Source organism: Lissotriton helveticus, chromosome 4_1, assembly GCF_964261635.1.
Source record: "Lissotriton helveticus chromosome 4_1, aLisHel1.1, whole genome shotgun sequence".
Classification (NCBI taxonomy): Eukaryota; Metazoa; Chordata; class Amphibia; order Caudata; family Salamandridae; genus Lissotriton; species Lissotriton helveticus.
This window is the reverse complement of record NC_136063.1, coordinates 413,737,625-413,765,551: the sequence shown is the minus strand read 5'-3', so window position 1 is coordinate 413,765,551 and position 27,927 is coordinate 413,737,625. Positions and strand designations below refer to the sequence as shown.

The window sequence follows — 27,927 nt, the reverse complement described above, 5'->3', positions numbered from 1 at the left end:
AGTCTAGTCATCATTTCATCCGGAGTCTTATCAAATCTGTGTTGTGCACTGCAAATTCTTCTGGCACGCATTAGTTCCCCATAAGGGATACGATTCTTAAGGGCGATTGGGTGGAAACACTTTTAGCATGGAAAAGTGCTATTTACCAGGACTCAGGAGAAATGATGAATAGACTCCGGGTAAGAGGATATTCAGCGGGGGTGCTTAAAACCGCAGGAATAGTCAATAAATGTAAGAGAGGAGGTCTTATTTATGACAGAGAAAGACTAAAAATAAAAAGACCTTGAATGCAGATTGATAATGCCTCTTTTTCATGAGGATTATGACAAGAGGTTATCAATAAGCATTGCTAAGAAGGACACAGTTATGGTGAAAAAGTTGGAACGGAGACCTCTAATTTCCTACAGAAGGACACAGTGGGTGAGAGATGTACTGGTAAAAAGTAAGGTAACCATGCAGAAACAGCAATGGTTGAAAACAAAGTAAGGTTTTAAGTCATGTAATAAATGTAAAGCTTGTTTGAATGGAGTTAATAGGCCAGAGATATTTTCTTAATAAGAAAATTAGACTGAAAACAGCCTTTAACTGGATAACAGAGTATGTGGTATGTATGGTTCAGTGTCCTTGTTCCAAGGCATATATTGGCAGTACCATCCTGCCAGCGCATCAACAAGGACTACGGCACCTTAGATCAAATGAGAATAGGGATACCAATCATCCGGTTGTGTGCCATTTCCTGAAGGGGATGCAAAGTTGTTAAGATGCAGTGTGATTGTGTAGCAAAAAGTATGAGGGAAGGAGACAGAGAAATAATGGAGGACGTTTGAGTCCAGATATATTCCTGAAGTGGGTTCGAAGGAAAATCAAGGGTTAAATATTGATTAAGAGCTGTATATTTAATTATTAGACTATCTTTTTTTTAGAGCAGTTTTACATTTTTGGACTGCTATTGTTTTACTTGTTTTAATGCGTATTTCAGAACAAACTGGGGAGAAAGGAAGTTGGATTTATGCCAGTATAGAATTGTTGAACCGGACTGCAATTTCGTGAAATGGATTCATGAAGAATTTAATAAATATAGTATTGACCACACTGGATGTTATGATGATGCGACATGTGCAGCCAACTGGAGCTTAATGTTTTGATTCTATTAATGATAAATGAGGCAATATTTATGGGTTCATTAAACATTTACTGATACTACGATAGGGATTAAAACAATTTTGTAGTCAGGTTCATGGTACTATGGAGCTGGAATAATGGATTGCAATTTTTATATAACTAATATATTGAATTTATTTTGTTCCCCTAATAGGAGTATGCAATATATGAATTGTTGATTAGATTGATTACAGAGTTATTATTCTGAAGACTCTCTCGAGTGCGAGATTTTTAGGAAATGTAGCATAATTAGTACGTTTTCAATTTCAATCCATGAGCTCCAAAAAACACTGCCCTTTCCAAGATGGTGCTGACCTTGCCACACCGGGCGAGATAGTTGTTTAGGTTTAAACACTCAGCACTTTTTATTAATTCAAACACATCATGTTGGTCAGTGTCATGTACAAGTCGTTTTTTTTTTTTAAACGCGTTGATGCTGTAACATTGTACCTTTGCACTACCTTGCACAATAAATTATTGGGAGCTACTGTTAGGGTGCCGTGCTTTTTTTCTGGGGCATCGGGGAGAGAGGCGATTAGAGTGCAGGGGCAGCAGCGTAAGTTGCAGTGCACCCCTGCAATCTAGAACAGGTATATATTATATATATATATTTATTTTCCCAATGGTCAAAAAAAAAGTTTACGGGTAACTATGATTCAGTGTATCCTCTATGCTCTGCACTTTGCAGGTAGCCTTATTCTTGTTCATTGCATGTCATTGGCCAAGGGGTGTACAGAGCATGGTGAGGGTGCGAGTTAGGGTGTGCATGGAACAACATAATCAGGGCCATATGAATTATGCGAAAGAATAACCAAATTATGCAGCAAAAAAGGTAAACTGTGCAGGAACACGTGTTGCAGCGTTTTTGTAACTTTTGATTTGTTTGCAGATTGTGCAGTAGATGCTGGATTATGTGGCAACCCCATTTATGCAGAAAATGCCAAAGCCACAAACTCTCATAACCCATAACTGTTGAATTTCAGTTTTTTTCCAGTAAAATTAACATTGGTTTTATGATGCCGCTGTCTAAGGCCTTCGTCTAGGTCCTTAATCCAACCTGCATTGGCGGTAAACGGCGGGTGTCGGTCGCTGGGACTACCTAGCCTTGCATTAGGCTTGATTTGGTGACTGCCAAATTCTACGCAACGTCAAAGTGCTCCAAAAATATTAGTGAATTAAAATTGTATTGCCCCATCCCAGATTCATCCTTGCCCCATCCCATTTGATGGATCTGCTGAAAACTAAGACATGCCAAAATAAATCTAGACCTACTAAATGTCTCCCAAATTCTGTGCAGGTTATCACACAGTGCCACATTTATCAGCAAATGAACACTCTCCTTCCTACCCACCCACTTTTGAAAGGGCCACTGTGCTCCTGGTCCCACTTGATGGATATGAATGAATTTGGAAACACCAAGGGTTGGCTTGACATAACTGGGTTATCGAGATTTTATTGTACAAGTTGTCTATTGCTGCCTTTCTAACGATAGTCCTAAAAGTGCTATATTCTAGATTACTTTCCCATTCCCTCTTTAAACCCAAAGAGTTTAGGCGTCTATGCAAATTAGAAATTCCATTGGCGAGACGGACTTTTACATAGTCAGCTGGACTGGCTTCACGGTTTTATTTTTATCCAATTAGATATGTATTTTGGCATCAATCTTGTCTATCAGTCACGATAGCATACGTCACCTGCTTGTTACACTGCTGTACTGCATAAACCTTTCAGATGTTGTCCGAATCCGAAATGTGCCATAATTAGAATGTCGAACTGTGTGCAAATGTATTTAATGATGCCTTGAGTGGGGTTTCTTTTTTGTATGTTCTTGTTTTCGCAAAAACCTGATAAAAAAAATAAAAAAAAAAAAAATCTTGTCTATCAGATTTGAAATAGACATTAGGCGTGAGCACTAGGAGTAGACATTTTCCACAATAATATAGCTACTTTTCTGTATTGGGAGAAAAAAATGTTGATGAGGACTGTCACTGAAACAGAATGCTGCTCTCCCATCAAGTTGATAAGGGTTGTTCTTGTGACAACATGGAACACTTCTGATATCCTACTCCTAGTATTTCTGGTAGCTGGGATACTTGTATTAGGTGGGCATGTGCCATTGCGCTGACAATATCAAGAGTTGAATGCCTTCAGATAGAATCACCTTTGACTTCACATTTGCCTATTAGGCAGACAGCTAACCACCTCTATGTAGCTTTTTCTTAATTAGTAAGAAATGCTTATTTCACTCACACCCGTCTTATTGTTTGCAGATATGCCCAATGGTGACGGAATTAACTAGTGCATCGACTTGTTGCTGATAGTCAGAAGTGGGTGGACAGCGTTGATCGATACCTGAACATCGAAATGTGCACCAATGGGAGAGCTGGTTAGATCTGTGCCCGCAATAGCAAGAAAATTGAAAGAAGCACTGGCCTGGCTTCTAGGATTGGTCACATTTACCTTGCTGAACTTTAAGATGGTGCATCATAGTGTGCGATATGCAACAGCATCACCAATTTTCAAGCTACCAGTATGCAGCAGTTTGGAGTGTAGCCGCACCTATGAAAGAGCACTACTAAAGTGGAATTCTTGCCAGGATATAAAAGAGGTTGTACTTGCAGAATAGTATGTGCAACAAAGCTTGAAGTTGCCAAGTGATGGATAGGACAAGGAAGTGCACCAGTAAGTGGTTGTCTCTAGGGTTAACCACTGAAAAGATAACCAATGCACTGTAATAGAAGGCCCTATGTGGTTTTGCCTCTGTGAGTCATTGTTTTGTGGTGTAGAAGATTGGAAAGAAACATTCAGAGGAAAATTTGCAGTGTTGGCACCTATAGCTAAACTACCCTCTCTGGACCCCATTTTTTTTGTTACTCTTGAATCAGGCTATTTCCAGACATGTTCCTGTTATATGTTCAAACTAGGTTGTAGGACGGAACCAGCGTGTGGCTACTCCAAGGAGTGTCCTGGCCCTACCATGGGGGCCTAACACCCCTTTTATGCTCTAAGAGGGGCCTTCCTGTACACTATGATGCTAACATCTAGTAGGAACCAGCTATGCTATTAAAGGCAGACCTGTATGACAATGGTACAAGGTGTACCAACTATGCATCGTAGCACATTATATTGCATACCAATTCAGAGTGAGCGGAGTCAGGCACCTCTATTGTGAATGCAGCCTATATCCAATCATGACTGGACTGTGGCTGATCCACCTTCATTAGAGTCTCTCTGGATCAGTTACTGAATGGCATGACGTTCTGCTCTATGACAGACGCCATTTTTTCCAATGATGGTAAACATTTGTGATTTGCATGTGGTATCTTTTTACACTGGGCAGAGTCTTAAATGAACTCTGAACAACACACTTGGCAGATAACGATCCAGCAATTCCCACCCTATTGTTAAGGTATGATTCTCACGAATGATTCTCTGTTACTTAGCATTTACAGAACTATGAAGGATACAAGCATGGCACTGAGAAGGAATACTATGGATACTCACCTGGATAGATGGTATATTCCAGACTGGATTGTTGATTGGTATCCAGTGGATACAACAGACCAAAATACGTAGGGAAGGTTCTCTGAGAACTTCCCTTGTGAGCCCTATTCACAAGGGGTGGGATGAGGGCTCAAAAATGAAGGCTATGCATGATTGCTTTGCTAGAACTGGCCTCAGGAAGGAGTTGTATACATCACAATAGTTCAAATTGAACAATAGAACTGAAATGTGAGGCGATGCAGATGTCTGAGTCTGCAACCAAAGCTTCTCTAGCTGCTTCACCACTCCAATGGATAGCATCCTGCCTCAAATACTTACGAATCCTACTCAACCCAGGTTTGCACAACATGGTTTGAGACAACATACTCCCCATTTTAGATAAAGTTTAGGCGGACTTTGTGGCTTGGTCTAAATTGCAAATGTTGATATGGAGTACAATCCAGATTATAAAAATGAATATTATGCCACGATTCATGTATGTCTTCAGTATGCTACCCATGACGGTGCCGACGTCTACACTCCGAGAATGCTGAGGCTATATAAAAATGTTGGGGGGGGGGAGGAGAAGGTGGTAGCCCCCCTGAACCTTACTGGCTTGCTTCCCAATTGGCACAGACTATGTACATGTTCAAGACACAAAGGAAAGTACCAACCGGGAAGAAACATGGAAGGCCATCTCCTTGGCTTTTCCTCTCACCCGACACTCTTATCTGCAGACCTTTCCCTAACAAGCCAAGAGACCAATCCCAATCTGGCCGCCACTCAGCACCTTTGGCGTAGAGCACTTTCCTTACTGGGTATCTAAGCTTGGGTACATTTTCAGGCTCCTATTTGGAGAAATTAACGGATTTGGGTTGAAGATGTCGAAAAAGGAATGATCACTGTGACTTACGAAGGGGTATTTTATCTCGATGACTTAATGCAGCACGTGGACGCTCGTTTCTGGCCCTTGAACAAATATACGACCAGCCCCCTCTTAACCCTGGCACTACTCGCAATTAGCCCACAGCCTTCGAGATAAGCCTTCGTTTCTCCCTACGGTTAATACTCTACAATATGTTACGATATAGAAGACCCACAGAGGAGTTTTATCTGGACAATACTGGAACAGTTTGAGACCTTTTCTCTAAACAAAATGCAGTTTCCCTATGCCGTTGGTGGTCGACAAGGCTAGGGTTAGAATTAGAGGAGGATAACTGGCTACATATCATGGAAACCCATGACAAGACACTGTAGGAAGTGCAACACATTCAGTTACTAGGATGCCCTACATCAATGGCATTGGTCCCCGGCCAAACGGTTCAAAACACACATGATGCAGGATTCCACTTGTTAGAAGAGCCATAAGCCACTCTGTGATATCATGCACATAGTGTGGAATTGTGTAACGCTTTCACCCTATCGGAGGGAGGTATGGGACTCGATTAAGATGACTCTAGGGATCTATCCCCCATTGACTGGTATAATATCCCTCCTACACAACACATCAACTACCCACAAGACCTCACCATATGAATAGATAGTTTGCAACAGCTTTAGTGCTGGCTGGAAATCGAATGCCACAATCCTCCACCGAAACTGGTTGAGTGACATGCATGCAGTGGCTTCGTTTGAAATGTAATTTAGATCATCTCATCTTTGGAACAGGGGGCGTGGCTACAGCGCCGACCGGGATGGCTGGGTGAGCGAGTTGCTCCGCGCCATGCCCCGTCTCTTCTCCTGCTGACCGTCGCCCCGAGCTGCCTGGCGGCGGGATTCGTGGTCCAGGGGGCTGGTGACCGGTGGAGGAGCGTTTGGCTCCGTCGGGACCCTGGCCGGTGGCTGCGGGCGGACCTGGTGCTCGGCGCGCCTGCCGAGCGGACGAAGCCAAGATGGCGGCGCCGACTCCCTGAAAGCTCCGGGAGCAGAGCGGTGTGGCGCACTGGGGCGGTCATAGGCTCCGGCGGAGCATTTGAGCAGCTGTGTGCAGAGCGGGGGCTCATCGGAGCGGACCCTGCACCGCAGGGGAGCCCGGCGGAGCATTGCCGGTGTATGCGGCGTGTATGGCGCCCCTCCCCCACCTGCTACTGGGACGGCAGAGGAGCGGAGCCTGCACTTGCGCTGGGCCAGCGAGGGCACTGCTGACCTAGGAGGCCGCCCACACACTGGCCGACACACCATAAGGGCCGACGGGTCATAGGAGCGGACAACTGGCCGGTGGGGAGCTGGGGGGGGCGGCCGCCCACGGCGCCTCGACATCCCGGTGCCCGGTGGATTGGAGGTGGCTGTCGGCCCGATCAGAGGCGGGGGTCCTGCCCGCTGGGCGGTGAGGACGCGCCGAGCTGGTGGCGTGGTGCTGGGCCCTACAGCACGTAGTGTCACGAGGGGGCCGGTGTAGCCCGGGGCCTCGCCAGATTCGCTGTCCGCCCCTTTCGTGGACTCTGCTCCCCCTAGCCCTGGTGGGCTGCGGGTGTTTCCTGAGTGGCTGCGGGACACCGTGGAGCGCACTTCCAGCCGGGATCTGATCGGAGGACTGTGCGTGGGGTGCAGTTGGCGCCGCGAACACCCGCTTGTCCTGAAGATTGGTGCGCTTGAGGGGGTGCTCAGCTGGGTGATTCTGGTGGGCCTCGCCTTTGTTCGGAGGGGCTGCTCGTGGGGCCGAGTAATTGCATGCAAGATGGCCGCACAGGGGAATGGCGACGCCGAGCCATCTGGACTGGGGAGCCGGAGGCAGGAGGATGTGGCTGGCGGCTCCCAGACGGAGTCCTCGCCGCAAGAACAGAGGCTCAACCTCCGCCTTGACGCAATCTTGGCCGCGATAACCGCTACGAAGGAGGAGCTGCGCCAGGATATTGCGCAGGTGGCGTCCGGGCTCGGCCTGTTGCGGGCGGACCACACCAAGCTTTCGGACCGGGTGAAATCCAATGAACAACAGCTCCAGGAACTGAAACCGGCGGTGGTCATGGCGGAGCATAAACTCGATGACGTTGTCCGTCGACTGGCGACCTTGGAGCGTAGGGTGGAGGACGCGGAAGGCCGCAACCGCCGGAACAACGTGAGGGTGGTGGGGCTTCCGGAGAAGATTGAGAAGGATGATGCAGTGGCCTATTTGGAAGACTGGTTCCGCACTGTGGTGGCGCCTGAGGGCCTTTCCCCCTTCTTCTCCCTGGAAAGAGCGCATAGGGTACCCGCGAAGCCTCCCTTGGAGGGCCGACCGCCTCGGCCGATGGTGGTCAGACTGCTGCACTATAAGGATCGGGATCTGCTGATCCAGAAGGCGAGAGATCGTGGGCCCTTCCAGGTGGACAACAGCAAGGTGACACTCTTTCCGGACTACACGCAAGAGGTGCAGCGGAACAGGGCTTCTTTCCTGTCGGTGAAAAAGGAGCTGAGAGAGGAGGGGATTCAATATTCCTTGCTTTTTCCAGCCAAGCTGCGGATCGTCGTTGATGGCAAGACTCAATTTTTCCAAACGCCCGATGAAGCTTGGTCCTGGCTGGAACTGTATCGAGCGGGGACGGATCGGGCGCACAGGCCAGCCAGAGATCGGGAACAGCCGGTCAGGGTCAGGAAGTCGCAGCGCATCCGCTCCCGGAATCGACGCCAACGGGCCGAGCGAGAGGCGCAAATGCTGGCCGATAGACGGAGTGCGTTGGAGGCCACAGCGAGCATAACGGGGTCGCAGCAAGAGGACGCCTCCAGGGGTTCGGCTTCGGAGAGTGAAGGTTTGAAGACTGGTGATGAGGACTCAGAGGTGGGGGGAGCGCTGGGGCCGGAGGTTACTCCACAGACATCCGATGGTATCTTTAATGGATGAGGCTTGTGGCGGCTGGACTTTGGCATGGCCTGGACGCTCCTGATCTCTCATGGACTGCCAGGTATGGGGCTGCATTAGCAGCACGGGGCTGTGGGCGCGGGGTGGTTGCTCTGTCGTCCTGGTTCGGGGCTCCATAGTCCCCATCAGACCCCTAAGGTCTTCTGTGGTGTCGACCACAGTTTAGTGTGATGTGTGGGGTGTTTGAGGTTTGGAACGGGGCTGAAGCTGGGTTACTAGGCCCTGTCCTGGGGAAGGGGAGGGTGGGTGTTGTAGGGGATGTTTTGAGGGGGTTGTACAATTGCTGCGATGCGGGTTACATTTCTTGGCGTGTGCTACTGTTGGGTTTGATGCTCTATGGGGACGTTACCTAATTTGAAATTTGTCACATGGAATGTCCGGGGTCTTCGTACTATGGTCAAGCGCCACAAGGTGCATGCCTACTTGGTGAGGCGGGGCGTCCAGATAGCGATGCTTCAGGAGACTCACTTGACGTAGCAGGAATGCGGGGCTCTGCAGAGGAGGTGGCGGGGCCAGGTGTTTGGCACGACTTACTCGGCGTTTGCCAGGGGAGTGTTGATCTGGGTCAGAGCAGGCACGCCATTCCAGGTCACGAGTCAGAAAATAGATCCGGAGGGTCGTTATGTAGTGGTGGAGGGACGGCTGTATGGAAGGGAAGTTGTGCTGTGTACCATTTATGCCCCCAACGCTGAGCAGGCCCACTTTTTTGAGAGCTTGTCGCGCTCACTGGCGTGCTACTTGGCAGGCCCTATCCTCCTGGCAGGGGATTTTAACTCTATTACGGATGTGCAGTTGGACAGGTCTCACCCGCCTTTGGTGGACTCCCCAGTGCGCAGACTTGCAACCCGTAGGCGGGACTGGCAGGAAAGGTGGGGCTTGGTGGATGTATGGAGGGCGCAGCACCCCGACACTCGGGATTACTCCTATTTCTCGGCGCTGCATGATCTGCATGTTCGTTTGGATTCGGTGCTGTGTTGCGAGTCTTTGGCGAGGGTGGTGCGGCACACTGAGTACTTGTCTAGAACCATCTCGGACCACAACCCGCTGCTGATTTCGGTGCAGTGGCAGTTGGCGAGATCGGCGGTCCCCACATGGCGACTCCGTCCGGAGACGTTGGAGGACCCGGCGTTCTGCGATACGGTCCGTCAAGGCGTTGACGACTATTTCGCGGTCAATGCTGGGTCGACGGCGACCAGAGCGAATGAATGGGATGCGATGAAAGTGGTGGTGAGGGGGATATGTATGGGCCGGTTTCTGACTGTGAGGGGAACCGTGCTATCTGACCTCGCGGAGACGGTGCTGAGAGAGGTGGAACTGCAACGTCCGGAGAAGCCTGAGCTGCAGGACAGCCTGTTGCGTGCTAAGGAAGCGGTGGCGACTGAGACTGAGAGACTGCGGTGCTATGACTAAGTTGTATGCGGTGAAAGTGCATGAGGAACGTGATAAGGTGGGCACGCTCCTTGCGAAGTTGGCTGATCCGAACCCTAGGGGTTGTTCGGTGCTGAGTATACGAAGGGGAGATGGGGTGGTGGTTTGCTCGCAGTCCGCGGTCCTGGAGCGCTTTCAATCCTACTACACGGGCCTCTATACCAGCCACCTCGAAGTGGAGGCCGCGGACATTAGCGATTATTTAGATCAGATTCCTCTGCCGGTATTGGATGAGGAGGGAGCCCAGGGTATAGAGGGCCCTGTCACCCTGGCCGAAATTAGAGGGGCGATTAGCCATATGGCGAGGAATAAGACCCCAGGGGTGGATGGGCTGCCGATCGAGTTCTATGCCAAATTTATCGAAGTACTGGCGCCCAGGCTGCAGGCTGTATATGCGGAGGCGAAAGAGCTGGGGCGACTGCCTGATTCTATGACGGAGGCGCTGGTTGTGCCCCTGCTGAAACCGGGCAGGGATGCTTTAGATGTCGCTTCTTTTCGTCCGTTGTCTATGTTGACTGTGGATTATAAGATTCTGAGCCGTATCCTGGCCACCCGTCTCTTGCCATTGATGACCTCTTTGGTACATAGGGATCGGGCGGGATTCATCCCCTCCAGGAGTACCTCGATGAATATCCGTCGGCTGATCGGGGTCATTGATAGTGCTGCCTTGTCGGATCCGGGCCCGGTGGTGCTGGCGGTTGATATTGAAAAAGCGTTTGATAGTCTGGAATGGGATTTTTTAGATGGTGTGCTGTTGAAGTTCGGGGTCGGGGAAGGGTTCCGAGGCTGGACAAGAGTGCTCTATTCATCGGCCAAGGCACGGGTGCGGCTAGGGACACTGGTCTCCTCGGTTTATCCGGTATGTAGGGGCACGAGGCAGGGCTGCTCGCTATCCCCTTTGCTCTTTGCTCTGGCGATGGAACCCTTAGCTGCACAGGCAAGGCTGGGAGTTGTTTACGACGGGATTGCGCAGGGACTTGACTCGCATTATATATCGTTGTACGCTGACGACCTATTGCTGTACCTCGCGGACGCTGGAGGGGCTCTGGAAGGCGCGGTGGATATGCTGGGCAGGTTTGGGAGGCTGTCAGGCCTCAGGGTGAACTGGACTAAAACTTGTGTGTTTCCGCTGCGGAAGGCCACGCTCTGCCCACAGCTCACGAGGCCTGTGATGTGGGAACCATCCTGTTTTCTGTACCTAGGGGTACGCATCTACCATGCCACAGCGGACCTCCTTGAGGGGAATGTGGGACGCTGCATTAGGGCGTTGAGAGGTAGTGTGGACTTCTGGGCCTCCCTCCCGTTATCTGTATTGGGCCGAGTGGCGCTGTTGAAAATGGTAGCACTCCCGAGACTGCTCTACTATTTTAGAACGTTGCCGGTGTGGATCCCGCAGGGCATCTTTAGGGAGCTGTGGACGATGGTGACTGGTTTTCTCTGGGGCCACGGTCGCAGACGGGTAGCACTGACCACCCTGCTGAGACCCAAGTGTGAGGGAGGGATGGCCGTCCCCGATTACGAGTTATACTATTTGGCGGCGCAGCTCCAGGTCCTGACGCAGAATGTGGCCAGAGAATTCAGGGGGCCCGAGGTTGGCCGGGGGGTCGGCGTTCAGAGGCAGGTCTTGTCGTCTATCGTGATGCAACAGAGACTGGCCAGTAGGGAAGTCACGATGGAGGAGTGGACCCTCAGATTGTGTTGGAACAGATATATGAAAAGGGCTGGGAAGCGCCGGCCGTACGCCCCGGAGATTCCGTTGGGTATGCTCACTGTCTTGCCGCACGGGGGTGATTGGTCCCGATTGTTGGAGTGGGAGGACCTGGGCTTGCAGATGGTAGGTGACCTGTATGTGGATGGGACGTTGGCCCCGTTCCAGACGTTGCAGGAGCAGTTCGGCCTGCCGAATGGTTCCTTCTTGCTGCATGCGGCGGTGGTCGCGGCTCTGCGGAAGCACTGGGGGGGCGGATTGGCTGAACCAGAGGTGTCGGCGGTGTGCCAATATGTGGTGATGGCTGCGGGCACCGTCAAGGCGGTGACCTGCCTCCACAATAGGATGCTGAACGAGGGTCTAGCTCCGCTGGTCGAGTTGAAGTCGCGTTGGGAAGCCAGCATCGGTAAGCCTCTTCCGGACTCTGTTTGGGGTCAGGTGCTACACAGGGCCTGGAAAGAGACAAGGAATGCAAGATTCCAACAGGTGCATTATTTTGTGCTCCATAGGGCGTATTTGACCCCGGAGAGGTTACGTCGACACTTCCAGGTGCATGACGCCATGTGCCCGAGATGTTTGGAGCCCGGGGCAGATTTTGACCACATGCTGTGGGGTTGCCCGAGGTTAGGAGACTACTGGGCCGAGGTGGGGGACCTCTTGAATGCTGTCACTGATCGGGAGGTGGACTTTGACATGGCCGCATGCCTGCTTCTTTGGTTCCCGCATACCAAAAAGACCAAGGTGACGAGTAAATTCATTGGGTTGGGTCTGATACTGGCGCAGCGAGAACTCACTTGGCATTGGAAGTCTAAAGAGGGGCCGTCTGTACGGAGGTGGAGGAACGAGTTGGTGAAGTGGTCGGGCTGTGAGAGTGTGTCACGGATGCGCCAGGCGACTAGAACGGGTAATGAGAGGAGCTTGGATCTGGCACGGTCATGGGAGATGGTGGTGCAGGCATTGAGGGACCACTTAACTGACGGCGACGAGACTGATCAGTTATGAACAAGGATTCCATGTGACCGCTTGTTCGTTACAACTTCCTGATAGTTGTCACCCTAGAGCAGGAGGGGCCTGGAGATACCCGCGTTAGCAGCAGTTGGGGGGGGGGGGGCTTAGAGTAGGAGTTGTGGGGTGGGGTGGGTTGCCAGCGACTTCCCGGAACCGGATGGCCCAGGAACATAGTCGGGTTGATTTTGTGATATGACATTGAAGTGACCTGGGATTGGGTGGGGAGGAGGTGGTTGGTTGTTTTGGGATAAACGCAGAAACGAAGTGCTGCACTTGACCCGTGTCCTGCATTGGGCATGCACCGAGGTGCCTCCAGCGAACTGCTTCATTGACGCGCCGCCCAGCCTCCGGGATGTGGGCTAATCGGCTGTGTATTAAGTTGCTATGATGCTGCATGATGGGACCCGCTGGTACTTGGGTTGGTTTGTTGGTTGTGTTTCTTCCTGATTCTGCAATAAAAATATATTTCAAAAAAAAAAATCTCATCTTTGGAACACAGAAGTGGAGACCAATATTGGTTGTTATTACAGACAGACCTGTAAGTCCTTGGCAATTGGATATACTTCGTAATAGCAGCAAATCATTAACATACAAAGACATCCCTTCCCGCATGCATACACCCCCACCCCCGTCTTTTCCTAAACTTTTCTTCTCATTTAAGTTTGAAGTACCATTTGGTGGAATGTTATTTGCTTACCAGAATGTGTTAAAAACGCAAATAAATAATTGGAATACCAAGAAACAAAAACAAAAGAACAAGGGTACTGGATCCTCTATAGGGTCTAAATGGAAAGTCAAAGTTGGCGGCCCAGTGGTTTTTGATGTATAAGATTGTGGATATCAGGGCAAAACTGGAAACAGAAGTAACATGATGTGAGACGCGTACAGCTACCCTTGAGAAATACCCCAGGGACATGAAGCCCACAACTATACAAGAAAGCGCAAACTCAAAACTCAAGAAAGATCAGAAAAGTTTAAGTGAATGTCTATTGTCAATGGCTGCACACCGCAGACAAATCAAGGAAGGGGTTAGGAATTAACATAACAGGATGGTATATATGCCGGAGGGAATAAATGCCATTATCTTATGGATACTTTAGAGATTTATTTTTGCCCTCTCCCCAAAGCCGGTCTTTGACAGTGATGATCTACTCGCCAAATGTATGCTACTAGCATTTATGCTGGAACAGAGAGTCAGTCTGGAATGGGCACAGGCTAGTGAGGAAAGGTATTTCAGGATATGATATAGAGAAATAACATTAAAATAATATAAAGTGGTAAAATCTGTGAGCAAGTGTTGTTATGGTTCCCAAGCCCAAGTGTAAGATAAGCTACTTACCAACCGGCTGAAATTGATCAGAACAATTTTGGTGCATAGAGCGGAGTGTGGTTTTATGCTGCACATGAATATGGAACAAAATCACTGGCGGCTGTCTCATGTACTCTGGGGAAGTATAGCACACGGAAAGGAAAATGCCCTAGCAATCATGGACCAGAGAAGAATTTGGCACCATATGCTAGAAGTATCTGTTCAGAGCCCTCAACATATTTTAGTGAAGAATGAAACAGTCCAATGTATCATCATAATGCATCTGATTCACCACAGAACGTAACTTATTATAAACAAAAACATACCATCTGTAAATCCTTGAAGTAACAGATAAATAACTCACTGCTTGAAATATTTTGGTTATTGCCAACTGTAATGAGAAAAACATAAGAATAAAAGATGACTGATCTATTCACCTTGTTTTATGTACAATTTTCATCAAGCACACAACTATCAGAATTGCCAAAGCACGCTGGATAGTAATAATTACACAATTACAAAGACATACCGTGAACTCATCAAGTTAAAACCACATAAGGTAATATTCAAAACATGTATAACGAAAAACAGCATACACATAAGCCAGAAACAACAGCAAAAGTAAAAGATTTTAGATCATTTTGAAAATACAACAAGATATGGTGGAATGAAAGATAGTTGAAAATTACACAGGGAATAGGAAAAGTGGGATTGCAGGTTAGCAAACTTCAGAAATGTTGTTTCTTATTACTCAGCAACCTTCTCCAATACATATTTGTTGCCCGGTGCACCAGTCTCCCATATATTTAAGAAGCATACAGGCATCTAAAGTGGGCCAATGTACAGATTTCATTATAAGGTAGATGATGCTTTCAAGTAGGTATGCTGCAAAATGCAAATAAGTAAATAGGTAAAAATAGATTTTAGTCATTGCTACAATAAAGGGTATTACCCCAACCAACGGGGGTTATTAAGAGGACCTATGCTCTTGTAGGAAGAGTTCTTCTGGGGACTGCCCGAAATCATTTCAGTAGACATAAGCAAAACTGATGTGCCTTAAACTTCTGAACAACAACCAAGAATATTAGATACAATAAGTTTAAATTTCAAGTCAAAGTGTTTGAGAAGGTGATTAGACAGAATATAGAGTTAATATTTTGACTGACCATAACAGAGTGAAAAATATCTTGGAATGGAAATATCGAGTGCAAGGATATTGTTGTCAAGAAAATCGATTTTAAGGTAAGTAATATCTATTTATAAAATATAGAAGTCATATCGTTTTAAAAAATACAGGTTTTTTTCAGAACAGAATTTTATTGTTTATTTGAAAGTAAGATTGCACGCAATCCACAGTACTCCGAACACCGGAGGGGCTGTGAGAAGAATAGGCAAAATGCAAGGAGTTGCAATCAATACAGCAATCAAAAATTACCAGTATAATCAGAAAAAAAAAAATACCCACCTCCCCTACCCGTAAGAACCACCCCCTCCCGGATCCCACCCTAACCCTATGCACGATGTCCACTCAGGTCTGCAAAGAAAGGAGTCCCCACCCCAGTTCTCAAAACATTTGTTGATCAGCGACATCCTGTTGTAGCGGCGGCTCAAGCCACAACCCTCTGTACTCCGCCCACCTCTTCCATATTTTATAGTGCTTTCTGGGGCAGCCCCGGGCCTCATATACCGGACGTTCTAAGCCCATGCAATAATCTAAACCTTGTTTCCACACTTCTATCAGGGGGGCCGTGGGGTTCTTCCAGGCACGGGCAAACATCCCTCTTGGCTACCGTGAGACCTAGAAGCAGTAAATGTCGTTTGTAGATGTTACCACCCACCTGTTCCATGACGTGAAGCAGGCCCAGCTGTGATGTACGGGGAAGCTTCCAGCCTAAGACCTCTTCCAGGCAATCCCACACCCGCATCCAGAATCTCTCCAGCGCCCCACAAGACCACACTGTATGTAGGAACGTACCCACCTCCCGGCCACACCTCAGGCAGTCAGGGGAAGCAATCAAACCGGCCCGCCACAACCTCTCTCTCGTAAAATAGGCTCTATGTAAGTATTTAAATTGGATGAGGCTCAATCGTACGGCAATAGCAGCTTCCCTCGGAACAGCAAGAGCCTCCCTCCAACCCTCTTCATCAATGTCTCCTACGTCTCTCTCTCAGACGGTCCGTAGCTTATCTAGAGAAGGGGAGCAGTGAGTAACCAGTGACTGGTAGATGCAGGATATTTTCTTCTCCTCCAAATCTCCCATAAATAACTTAGCTTCCAGCGGACTGAACTCCGGAAGGGAGTCCAATCCCTCTAGGGCAGGGGAAATGGCGTGTCTGAACTGCAAGTATTTGAAAAACGGAGTGTGGGGCATGTCATATTCGTCCCTCAGGTCCTGAAACGATTTAAGGGTCGTGCCCCTCATGACATGACCCAGCGCTGAGATCCCTATCGCATCCCAGCCACTGAACCCCTGCAGGACCGCCAAAGCCGGCAGTCGGCCGTTCCGCCACAGCGAGGTCTCCCCTGTTAGCTTGTTCCACCATCCCATACGGCGGAGCGCTCCACGCCAGATCCTAAAGATCACCTGGGATTACCACCGGGAGCCTCTTCCTCTTTCCCGCCGAGTACAAGAGTGTATGGATGGTGTCCGGTTCCATCAAGTATCTCTCTAGGGCGTACGCCGTGTCACCCTGATCCCCATACCACCACTCATTCAGTACCAGCAAGTGAGAAGCTTGATAGTAGGATAGGATATCCGACGACGCTAGGCCGCCACAATAGGTAGAGAGGAAACAGGTGCGGAGCGCCACTCGAACGGCGCCCCCGGCCCAAAGAAAGCATCCCAGTGCCGAATTCACCTGACGAAACCACTGCGGCGAGACTGGGTATGGGTGGTTCTGCAGCTGATAAAGCAGACGAGGGAGGGCCACCATCTTGAAGATGGCCGAGCGGCCATAGATATTGAGGGGCATACGGGACCACGTTTTCATGTCTGATCTGACTCGGTCCCATACGGGAACCACATTGCGTTCCCACGAAACTCCCAGTACGTCTGTCAAGAATACCCCGAGGTATTTGATACCCCCAGCAGCCCTCTGTAGGGCCGCGGCCCAGTCCCCTAGTTCCACACTACCTCCCAGGGTCCATAGAGTGGATTTCCGCACGTTAAGTTGGAGCCCCGAGACCTCCCCGAAGACTCGCATAATTTCCAGGACTCTCGGTCCCGACCTGTTGAGATTTGTGAGAAAAAAGAGCACGTCGTCAGCATAGAGCGCGATCCTATCAGACGGACCAGCTTCCCATTCGAAGCCCTTCATCTGCGCATCAATGCGTACCCATGCCGCTAACGGTTCCATAGCAAGGGCAAACAGGTACGGCGAGAGGGGGCACCCCTGCCGGGTGCCGCGACCAATAGAAAAGGCGACCGAGACCGCGCCGGCCACTGTCACAGACGCCGTTAAATCTGTATAAAGCAGCCGTATGTAGGAGAGGAAGCGGGGGCCCAGGTTTAAGCGAGGAAGTAGCGCGTGTAGGTACACCCAGCTCAGCGAGTCAAAGGCGCTATCAATATCAGCCAACAATAGAGCTGCCGGAGTTCCAGTGGCGCGCATCATTTCTAATGCCACTTGGGCCCGCCTAATATTGTGTCTGGTAGCTCTGTGTGGCATAAAACCGGCCTGGTCCGGATGGACCAGGTCAGTGATCAGTGGGAGAAGGCGGTTAGCAAGGGCCTTGGCTAGTATCTTCGCCTCGGTATTCAGTAGCGAAATGGGCCGATATGATTCGGGACGGTCGGGGGGCCTCCCTGGCTTGCAAAAGACCACTATCTCTGCGTGTCTCCAATTCCCTGGTAGGTGACCCAACTCCCTAGCTGCTTCCAGTGCCTTTTGGTAACACGTCCCTAGCTGGAGGTGGTATTTCCGAAAGAACTCGCACGGGAACCCGTTGGGTCCCGGGGCCTTCCCCGTATTCAGCTCGCTGAGGGCCTTCCCTAGTTCTTCCGCTGACAGTGGAAGCTCAAGGCGACCGCGGTCTTCATCCGAGATCCCCCGTGGCGGAAGATCCGCTAGAAATTTATCAATGTCCTCAGCTAGGAGGAGTTCCCTAGGGGCATATTGTGCCTCATAGTAGCTCGCGAAGCTGTCGGCGATCGCCCTCGGATCCGACATAGAAGCCCCGGCCGCATCTCGTAGCACCGGCAACTGCTGTTGAAAAAAAAAAAATACAGTTTAAAATAGTTTTAATTGTTTTTTAGTATATATTTTAAATGTATATGACTGTTTAATTATAGTTTATGTTTCTTACTATATTAGTTGCATTTTTAGTAGTTATGAAATGTAATTACATTTTGTATTTTTTAGTTCTGTAGCAGGTTGTGGATTTATAGGGGTACAGGGTGGAAAGTAATTTAATTATAATACATTAATGATTAGTTTTTAGTTAATATTTAATTAATTGAAATTTAATTTTGCTAATTGCGTTATTCATTTTTTATGTAAATGTTTTTTGCGGGTAGTGGTGTTTATAAGGGTAAAGGGTGGAAAGTAATTTATTTTTAATTAAATAAGTTGTAAATTAATAGATAATTGTTAATTGCATATTTTTTTATTTTAGGTGTGGGTTGTGGAGTTATAGGGGTAAAGGGTGCGAAGTAATTTTTAATTTATGAACAATTAGTTAATATTAATTAATTTTTAATTCAATATGTTGTGTAATTATTTTTTTAGGTGTGTGCTTAGAAAGGTAAAGGGCAGGAAGTCATTTATTTTTAATTAAATAATTAGTTGTAAATTAATATTGATAATTATGTTAATTGTGTATTTTTTTAGGTGTGGGTTGTGGGGTTATAGGGGTAAAGGGTGGGAAGTAATTTATTTTTTATTAATAATTAGTTCAATAAAATTAATTTATAAATATGTTGTGTAATACATTTTTTCAGGTGCAGGTTGTGGGGTTTATAGCGGTGAAGGGTGGGAAGTAATGTATTTTTTAATTGCAATTAATCTTAATTGATAATTATGTTAATTGTTTAAATACGTTTGGGTTGTGGGGTTTTTAGGGGGTAAAGGGTGGGGAGTAAATTAATATGGTGTTTAACTTTAGATGGGGGTTGTGGGGTAAAGGGTGGAAGTGAAGTTTAATTAAATTAGATATAGTTTTTCATAAATAATATTTGTTTAATTGATACTTGTTAATTGTACAAGCAATTTTTTTATTTACATATGGGTTTCCTACGGGTATGGGGTGGGAAGGAAATTTATTTTACATTTGCAATATTAAATATATTTGTATTTTGTTATTCAACATACATTTTCATCATTTACATTTTTTAAATTAGATTTATTTTGTTTAAGAATTTTTATTTGTTTTTAATGTTGCACTGACTGGAAATGAAGTAGTAAATTTTACCCCTCCAAAATTCAACACTTTCCCTACTGTTGCACTGACTGGAGTGGGAATATTTTTATGTTAATTATAATATTTATTGTTGTGTTCATTGTACTGGGAATAGTAAATTGTAGTATTTTCCAATGTTATATTTTAACTATTTTAATATGTATTGTAATAAGAGTAGTAAATCTTATTTTGTGTGATGTAAACATTTTTACTGTTGTGGTAGGTGGGAGTACTTATTTTTAGATGTATTTAGTATAAAAATGTTTATATGTAGAGGGAAATTATATGTATTAATAGGTATTTATTTACATTTCTAATTTATTTAATGTTGTAATGTATATAATTATGCATTTGATTAATTACCACCGCGGCCAAGGGGTTAAAATAAATTGGTTCTCTTCTTTAAAATTTTTGGTATATTTAGATATGTATACATATCTTTTATATAATATATTATTCATGATTTTGATTTTAAGGAAGTTTATTTGTTAAATATACATTCGAATATATTTTGGTTTTGTAAATTAATGTTTGTATTTAATATGTGTTTATCTTTTTAATCAATATTTAATACAACTATTTTTGTAAACTATATTTTTTTCCAACATTTTTGTACATACCTTTTTAAGTATAGTCAGTCGATAATTTTGTATCCTATATTTTTCCCCTCGATATTTTTTACATCTAGATTTTTGAGGTCGCAATATTAACGGCGGTGAACTCTTTAAGAAAAATTGAGATCAAGTGAGCTAATGATCAATATATCCATCCCCCAATATTGAAATTCAATGTCAATTTTTTATTTTTTTTGCAGTCAGTCTGGAAGCTGAATGACAAAACTAGACAAAATACAGAAGAACAATCAATGACTCATCTAGGAAGCTCCGAAGGCTTATTCAAATAGACACCTGAATGAACCAAAGAAAAGGGAAATACCAGTTTACAGGCATCCAGGTCAGTGTGTTCCAGCCCTGCCAAACGAGTTTGCAAAGGTGTTTTCAAAAATGCGTCATGTGTTCAGATGGAGAGATTACAAATGACAGTTTCACTTCAGCTTTGAAAAATTGACAAGGAAATAAATATAAAGCATGAAGAGAAGTGTCTGAACATTGGACATGGATTAAGATCCCCCTAAAATGTAAGGGCATATGACAAATGAAATAAAGCAGCCACAACCTAGAGTTTGGATATTTAATCGCCTACCTTGCACACACCAATGTTGATGCACTCTCAGTCAAAGTGAGAATTTGTTTAGTACGGTTAAACGAATGAGAAATTCGAAACTATAAATTTTTTTAACATTTTAAAATACAGTTACTGCAGAGTAAATTGGCAATTTGTGGGGTAGATTTTAAGGTGAAAAAAATACAGCAAACACAAGAGATGCTGCCAAAAAAAAGACTATTAAGGCTTTGGGGAAATGTAACAGTGCCTTAATCTCTGAAGGTAAAGCACTGTATGAAAAGGAGCTTAGATAGAAACAGATCTGATCCCTTTGATATTTAGGAGCGACAGGGCACCAAAATAAGCCATTCTGATTATGCTGGCAGAAGTGGCTTCGCAACATGGAGCTTACCTTTTTTTGTCATGAAAGACCTTTAGGATGGTATCACTTGAATGGATCTTCACAAAGCTGACAATGATTCCAGTTTAGAAACACCAAACACTACGCAGACCTACTTCATTCTGTGCCACTGACAGACATGGAACCAGCTCAAAGAGCATTGCCATAATAAAGCCTGGAAATAAGCAATGCGGTCACGACCACCTGAGAGAATGGACGCCACGTATCATCTTTGAATACAGCACTTACATACTGCACTGATGTGGGTAGTCCGACTAAGATAGGAATCAGTCTGAAAACCTAGATTCTTAACCTCATCCACATGGGAGGCTCCCACCCTTACAGTACAGAAGCCTTGGAAGAGAAACCTGTTTTTATGATCAAGAGCCAGGACCAATAAGAGAAACCCACTTCTCTGAAGCATTAAATTTAAAGCGATTAGCACTCTACTCCACTCTGCTATTGGATACAAACTTGCAAAACAATACAAAAAAATCCCACTGGTGTCCTCTGGAAATCTGATAAATATGCGAATTGCCATCTCAGAAGAGGAATGCAAATGCTCTGCCTCCGTGCAGGTTTTTCGATGGGATGATACAACAGAGCTTAGCATCCAGAGTCCATTTTCACTGTTATTGCAAGAAAAGTCCCAAGACATCACCCTCTGTTAAGGTTTACTTGTGTACTACAGTGCTTACAAGTACAAAATCAGAATGAAGCTGAAGCACAATATAAACTCTAACAACAAGACTTATAAATGTTTTGCTATGTATTACTATAGATGCCTTCTGGATAACGAATGGAACGGAAAACAGCTGCTGGAGAAAACATTAGAATAAAAAGGATATTTATAGACAAACAGATCCTTTATGAATCTAACGGATTTAAAGAAGGCATCCTACCATTTTGCAGGTACCGTTCTAACTGGTATCTTCTTTCGTCAGCCATGGACTTAGTCATTGCCAGATAAAACTTTGGAGGAAAAGGTGGCACACTGTTTCCAAAGTATCGTCTCAGCTATTAAAAAAAACAAAAATTGTAAAGCAGGGGTTACACCCTGAAGAACAGCAATTCTAAGACAAATATCAGAAAGTTGCATTAATGCCCTCCCCAGTTCTCCACCACATCATGACTTCATAACACAAATCAAAACAGATTTTAATACAAATCACCATGTAAAGTGAATATTAATGACGTCTCTGGCTAACATGCTTGTTGTCTAAGACTCATTTAACAGTTTCAATAAAGACGTTTCTTTTCCTGTATTTGGTATGTAACCCTACTAAAATAATTAATGTTACCGACGAGCTCCAATGCTCATTTTGAAAAATCCCATGCGTCACTTTCTCTGAACGCAAGTCCTCAAGTCTAGAATAATAAAGTTATTGGACTTGTGGTCAAAACTCTGATAGAAACTTTAAAAGCAAGACTATTGGAACAAACGTCTTTTGCATGACTTTGGATAAGCTGTGCCGCCGTGCTCTTGTACCTCTCTAGATAGCTTTTTGTATTTTACCCCAATGAGCCTGAACCACTGGAGTTGGTCTCTTTGGTTAAAGTTTATGTTGATATTAGACCTGAGCTCGATGTGTGTGTGTGGGGGGGGCGACACCCAATACACCTCAATTCTGAATCAGTAATTACTCCCCCCTCAAATAAAGCGATGTGGTGATCAATGGTGGTAGCTGCTCGATCATAGCCCACAAGCACAGTCCTATTTAAAGTCTCACCTACTAGACAACGAATGCACCATCTGTTGCAAGACAGTGTAGGCTTACTAAGAATATATAGAGACATCCAACCTGCCCATTACTTACCATCCGGTGGCGTTCCAGTCACTCATTTTCCCGCTTCTTATTCGTGCCCCAGCAGGTCAATGGTGGGTTTGTCCCTCCCATGAAGCATAGACTCCGTAACATCTCTTCTGATTGGCTGGCTTCTAGGCTTCCACTGATTGCATTTCAAGCACTACATGTATTATCCGGCTGTTTCCCCTCGAGTATTTCTCTCACTGTGCACTCCTTGATGCTCTGTGTGCTTCTCCTTGCCCCCCTCCATGTTAATCTTACTCATGTACTCCCCCAGTTGCTTTCTTGCCGATGTGCTTCTCCCAGCCTGCTCTACTTTGCTTTTTCACCCTTTTAAGACTCAGTGCTTCACTTGTATGTCGTTTGCATTCCCCCACCCACGCCCCATGTTGTACCCACCTCTATATCCCCAAGTTGCTTCCCCAACCCCCAAAAAAAAAATATTTCACTCTAATTTCCGATCCAACTTGAATCGGTAACTGCAAAGGAAAAAAGTGGCACATCATTTTGCAGGTGTGAGCATGCGTGGTTGATGCATTAAAAATGACAGAGCCAGCTGTGTCAAAGGCTTTTAAAAAATAATCTTTAGCACTGCTGCACAGCAGCCAGGATGCTATGCAACTTGGCTAAAATCCATTGGCAAAGCGTCAGAATCTTTTTTTTTTTACAGTCATTACGTTTGAGATGTGTGAAGAATGCCTTCCATTGTGTTTGGGACTGATGTTTTGGTGTTTGGGGCAAATGTTTTGATTGCAGGTCACACACCTGTGGCGATTTTGAGATGGCGATGATGGAACTACCTCAGAGAAGTCCCTCTGGGCACAAGGGAAGAATGGAGGACTGTCTGGTAGCTAATGACCGAGTTGAATGCAGGCTTTAAATATAGAAGATCTGGCCAATTACCTCGATCTATTTGGCCTCCAGTATTCTAGATGATACTCTCTGTACTCTAATGTTTATGTTTTCTATTCATGTATGCTGTAAAGCACTCTGATACCCGCGGGTCTTGTAAGCACTATATAAAACTCCCCAAAAAAAAAATAATAAGTGCGGTCAGTACACCCCTTCCTCCCAGTGTGCGGTTTGTTAAGAGTAGAGCAATCAGCACTTCTCAGTTTACAGTTTCACAATCCACGAAATCATTAAGACCACAAGACATGGTCTATATCTGTAAAGCAAGAAGCTATTTTGGGAAAAGACCTTGTGGAAGGGTGAGCGGGCGGGCAATGGAATAGTACTCACAAGAAGACTCCGCCGATGAAGAAAAGGAGCACTTTAAGGGTGTAAACATGCCATGAACTTTCAAAGTGTGTCTGAGAGTAGGCACCACTTGGCATTAAAGTCAGTAGCAGTTCTGAACACGGCCACATGTGTGTACATTTCCCCTACGATTTGCTGAAACACTTTCTGCTCCTTTTACACTTTGGGAGCATTGGCTTGAAACGTGGTCGGAGACATGAATTGTCCACCCCTGCAGAATCCTAGACAAATAGGACCACATGGGCCAGGATCACTGTACGAGACTATGAAAAGTATAATTAAGGGTCCAACTAAAACATCAATCTAATTAAAACTACCTCTAGAGCAGGGCTTTCCAACCTTTTAGTTAGGGTCAATAAAAATCACCCTGAGCTACTAATATTATTGGTGTTACACACATTAGACATGATGACATTAGTGCCACCCATGAAAGATTACCAGCTCTGATCACCTCGGTGCAGGTTTGCCAGGCGTAATGCCAAAAAAGCTTAGACAAATGTGGAATTCCTCTACCGAAGTAATACATAACAGCCACAGCTACAGTTCTCCCTGGCACAAAGGTACTAATAGGTCTCCCAAGGCTCCAGGATTATTGAAATCTCAGCATTAAAAAAAGATTTTGGAAACTATTTGTTTTGGAAATGATTTGTTCTGAAAATACACACAATTTCAGATCAAAACACTTTTAAAAGTTAGTATACATATACTAATTAAATCAAACAAAAGCTTCGACTTTAGTGCACTGGACTACACACAGGGGAGCTACTCACAGTAGCTGGAGAAATACCTGTAGCTCACGAACTAGAGAAGATTGCTCTAGAGGGAGTCTCAAACCATGACTTCAGCCGGACACTCCAGATCCTTCACACATGTTAGATGGATATTCAATAGGAGGTGGCTGGTTCATGGTCGGCCATATAGGACACTGGATTGCCACTATAATGACTGGATTGCCACTAAAATGACTGGAATGCAAGTACATAAAGAGAAAGGAGAATACATTACTAGATGGTCTACCAAAATGTTTTGAGGATCTCAGTAGCTTCAAAGATGAATAACCTCGTTTGGGTTTCTAAAGGAAGACTGGGATGGGAACAGGGTTTGCAAATACAGCCACATTGTGATTTGGGTTCAAATGTTTGGAGTGCTCCATATCCAGCTACATTAAAGCCATGAATAATGAAAATTCATCAATGCTAGGCGAGAAGTGCATGGATGGGATATAGTTTGGCACAGGTGCTCATTACATACAAGACACAGGAGCACATAAAATAACGTTGTTCATCCAAGTCTTGGGTCTCTTGGCACTGAAATAACAAATGTTTTCCAACTCAATGGTACTCATTTTATCGACCTTGAAAGGATGATAAGCGGAGTGGACCTGCTGGGATCCGAACATCTCACCAGGAGGTCAAATACAAATCCCAGGAGTAGCTGCATAAGTCCACTGAGCCACCGACTGCACAAAGATAATCCTTACATGCATTGGAAGATAATTTAAGTTAAAAGGAAGGGGGTGGGGGGCGTGGCTTGGACGCCGCGACGACATGGCGGACCCGGCGTGAGCTCCGTGGAACGGCGGATCGTTTCTTCTCCTAAGTGCCGTTTCTGAACCGCTGTTTCTGCTATACCCGGTGGTATAGCTGTCGGAACATGCGGTGATCCGAAGGACAGCACTGGATTGACGTTTTTCCTGCTGGCGAGAGAGTTCGCGATGGTAACGTCTCCTCCTCAGCGCGAGTGAGAGCGGCCGCCATTTTGGGTTGCCTCTGCCTGTCGGTAAGCCTGCTGCTCGCTCGCTTTCAGCGTGCATCCACTGCCTAACGTCATATGCCCTCTCACTAGCGCTATGGTAGATTTTCTTCACCTACCATTCTTTTATACTGTTTCATTTTTTTCTTGAAAGGTGCGCACCTCGTATGTTTTCAATGAGGTATTTGCTGTTCTTTGTTTTTCGCGCCCTTTTTATCCTTCTCTTCCCACCTGAATCTACTGCAGTATTATAACTATTTTTGATGTCTCCTACGTCGTCGATGGTCTCCTCCTATGCTGTTTCACGCTCATGGCTCCTCTACACAGTGGCTGTTAGATGTGGGGATCATCGCCTTCTATAATTCGCCTGTCTCATTGACTGGAGCTGTGTGAGTCTGCGTTTTCTTCAACCACTGAGTGCGTAGTTTCTTCATTACTGGCAGTGCTCCTATCTTGACGGACTACTTCATTTTTCTGTGTGGATACTCTTCAGCTCCTGCAATTTTTTTATTTTTTTTTCTGCATTGGGAGTTTCTTGGCTAGTGCTTGCAATGGCTAATGACGCTCACTCAACCCGTTCCTCTGTCACTGGAACCAAACGCAAGCGACTGAAAAATGACCCTCCTTCACCTATTCATGCCTCACCAAACCCTGTTCTAGACTCCATCTTGGAGGAAGTTCGTGGTCTGCAACCATTTATGTCTTCAACTAATGAGAAGTTGAAGCAGATGGAGGAGCGATGGATCACTATGGAGAGCAAGGTTCTGGATCTAGAACAACGGGTCGGCTCTCTTCAGGATGTTGCTACTAAAATCCCATTACTTGAACAGGAAATTCATGAGCTGAAATTGCACACTGAGGACCTTGAAAATAGGAATCGTAGAAATAACCTACGCCTTTTTGGCCTGCCGGAAAATGTTGAGGGGCCTAACATGGTTGCCTTTCTACAAAAATTTCTACCAGAGCTCTTAGGTCTCCCGCCATCTCCTAATCCCCTAAACATTCAAAGAGCACATCGTTTGGGCCGAGCTGCCTCTAACTCCGCTAGGCCCAGAGGCGTCATCATGCTCTTTTTGGAGTTTACCGAGCTTAGGTCTGTCCTTAAAGCTGCAAAACTCAAACGACGTCTTACTTGGTCGGGACATAACATTTTCATTTCTCAGGATGTCTCCAATGCAACGAATGCTAGACGTAAGGAATTCCTGGAGCTTCGTCCTCTCATGAGGCACCTTCATCTTCAATATGGAATCCTCCATCCTTGCCTTTGCAAGGTTACCCATGATGGTCGCTCCCGTACTTTTGACGATCCAGTGAAGCTGAAGACATTCTTACAAAGTTTTCCCTCTACAGGAATGGATACTTCAGTTTAACTGTTACTTTCCTATTTCGTTTTTCCTTATGATTCCTCACACTATCTCCTCCTTGAATTGTTCTCTATCTTTTCTTTAGTCTCCACTTATTGTTCATCATGTTCTTTTGCTGTCTCCTGTCGCATCTAGCCTAATATTCTGGCATATTTCTCCCTGTATCATTCTTTTCTCTTGTCTGTCTACCCTACGCTAATCATTTATCGTTCTACGCTGCCTGGGCTCTGCCTTGTCGCTCGTCACCATGCTCCATCTTCATTGCTTTTGTGCTTTCTTACAGATCTGGCTTTTTTGCCATGATTTGTTTCTGTTTCTGTACTTTCTTAATCTCTTTTTGTTTCTCTCCTCTCTCTCTCTCTTTCTTTTTGTTCTCTTTGGTCTTTTTCGTCTTTTGAGTATTTCTTTTCGATCTTGATGATGCTGCCGCAGTTTGCCTGTTCTTCTCATGTATTTCCATGTGTGGTTTTACCCGTTTCCAATACTCATGATCACTGTGTTTTTATTTGTGTCCCCTTGCCTGCAGTGTTTACCCTTCATTCGTCTCCCGTTCCTCACCTCCCTCATCATGTGTAATTTCGTGTCGTGGAATGTCCGTGGTCTTGGAAATCCTGTTAAAACGTCAAAAGGTACTGTCCCATTTGTCTAAACTTCAATCTCAAATTGCATTTTTACAAGAAACTCATTGTTCTGAGGCGGAGTCGTTAAAGCTGAAACGTCATTGGGTGGGTCAAGTTGTCTTTTCACCTGCTCCTGATAAGAAAGGTGGTGTTGCTATATTATTTCATAAGGCTTTGTCAGTTCAAATTGTATCCACTGAACATGATGCTGATGGACGATGGGTAATGG

The 27,927-nt window shown here is 45.8% G+C and overlaps 1 protein-coding gene across 2 annotated transcripts in view; it reads right to left on the bottom strand.

Annotated features, from left to right (window-relative positions):
- The window catches only part of SNX31 (sorting nexin 31), a 232,628-nt gene that overhangs the window by 168,166 nt on the left and 36,535 nt on the right, over positions 1-27,927 (bottom strand). For both annotated transcript variants that reach the window (XM_078685580.1, XM_078685581.1), the window contains exons 3-4: positions 21,797-21,911; positions 14,259-14,323 (exon numbers count right to left, since the gene is read on the bottom strand). In XM_078685580.1, the coding sequence (XP_078541706.1) occupies positions 14,259-14,323; positions 21,797-21,911 (180 nt within the window). The remainder of the gene's footprint in view (positions 1-14,258; positions 14,324-21,796; positions 21,912-27,927) is intronic.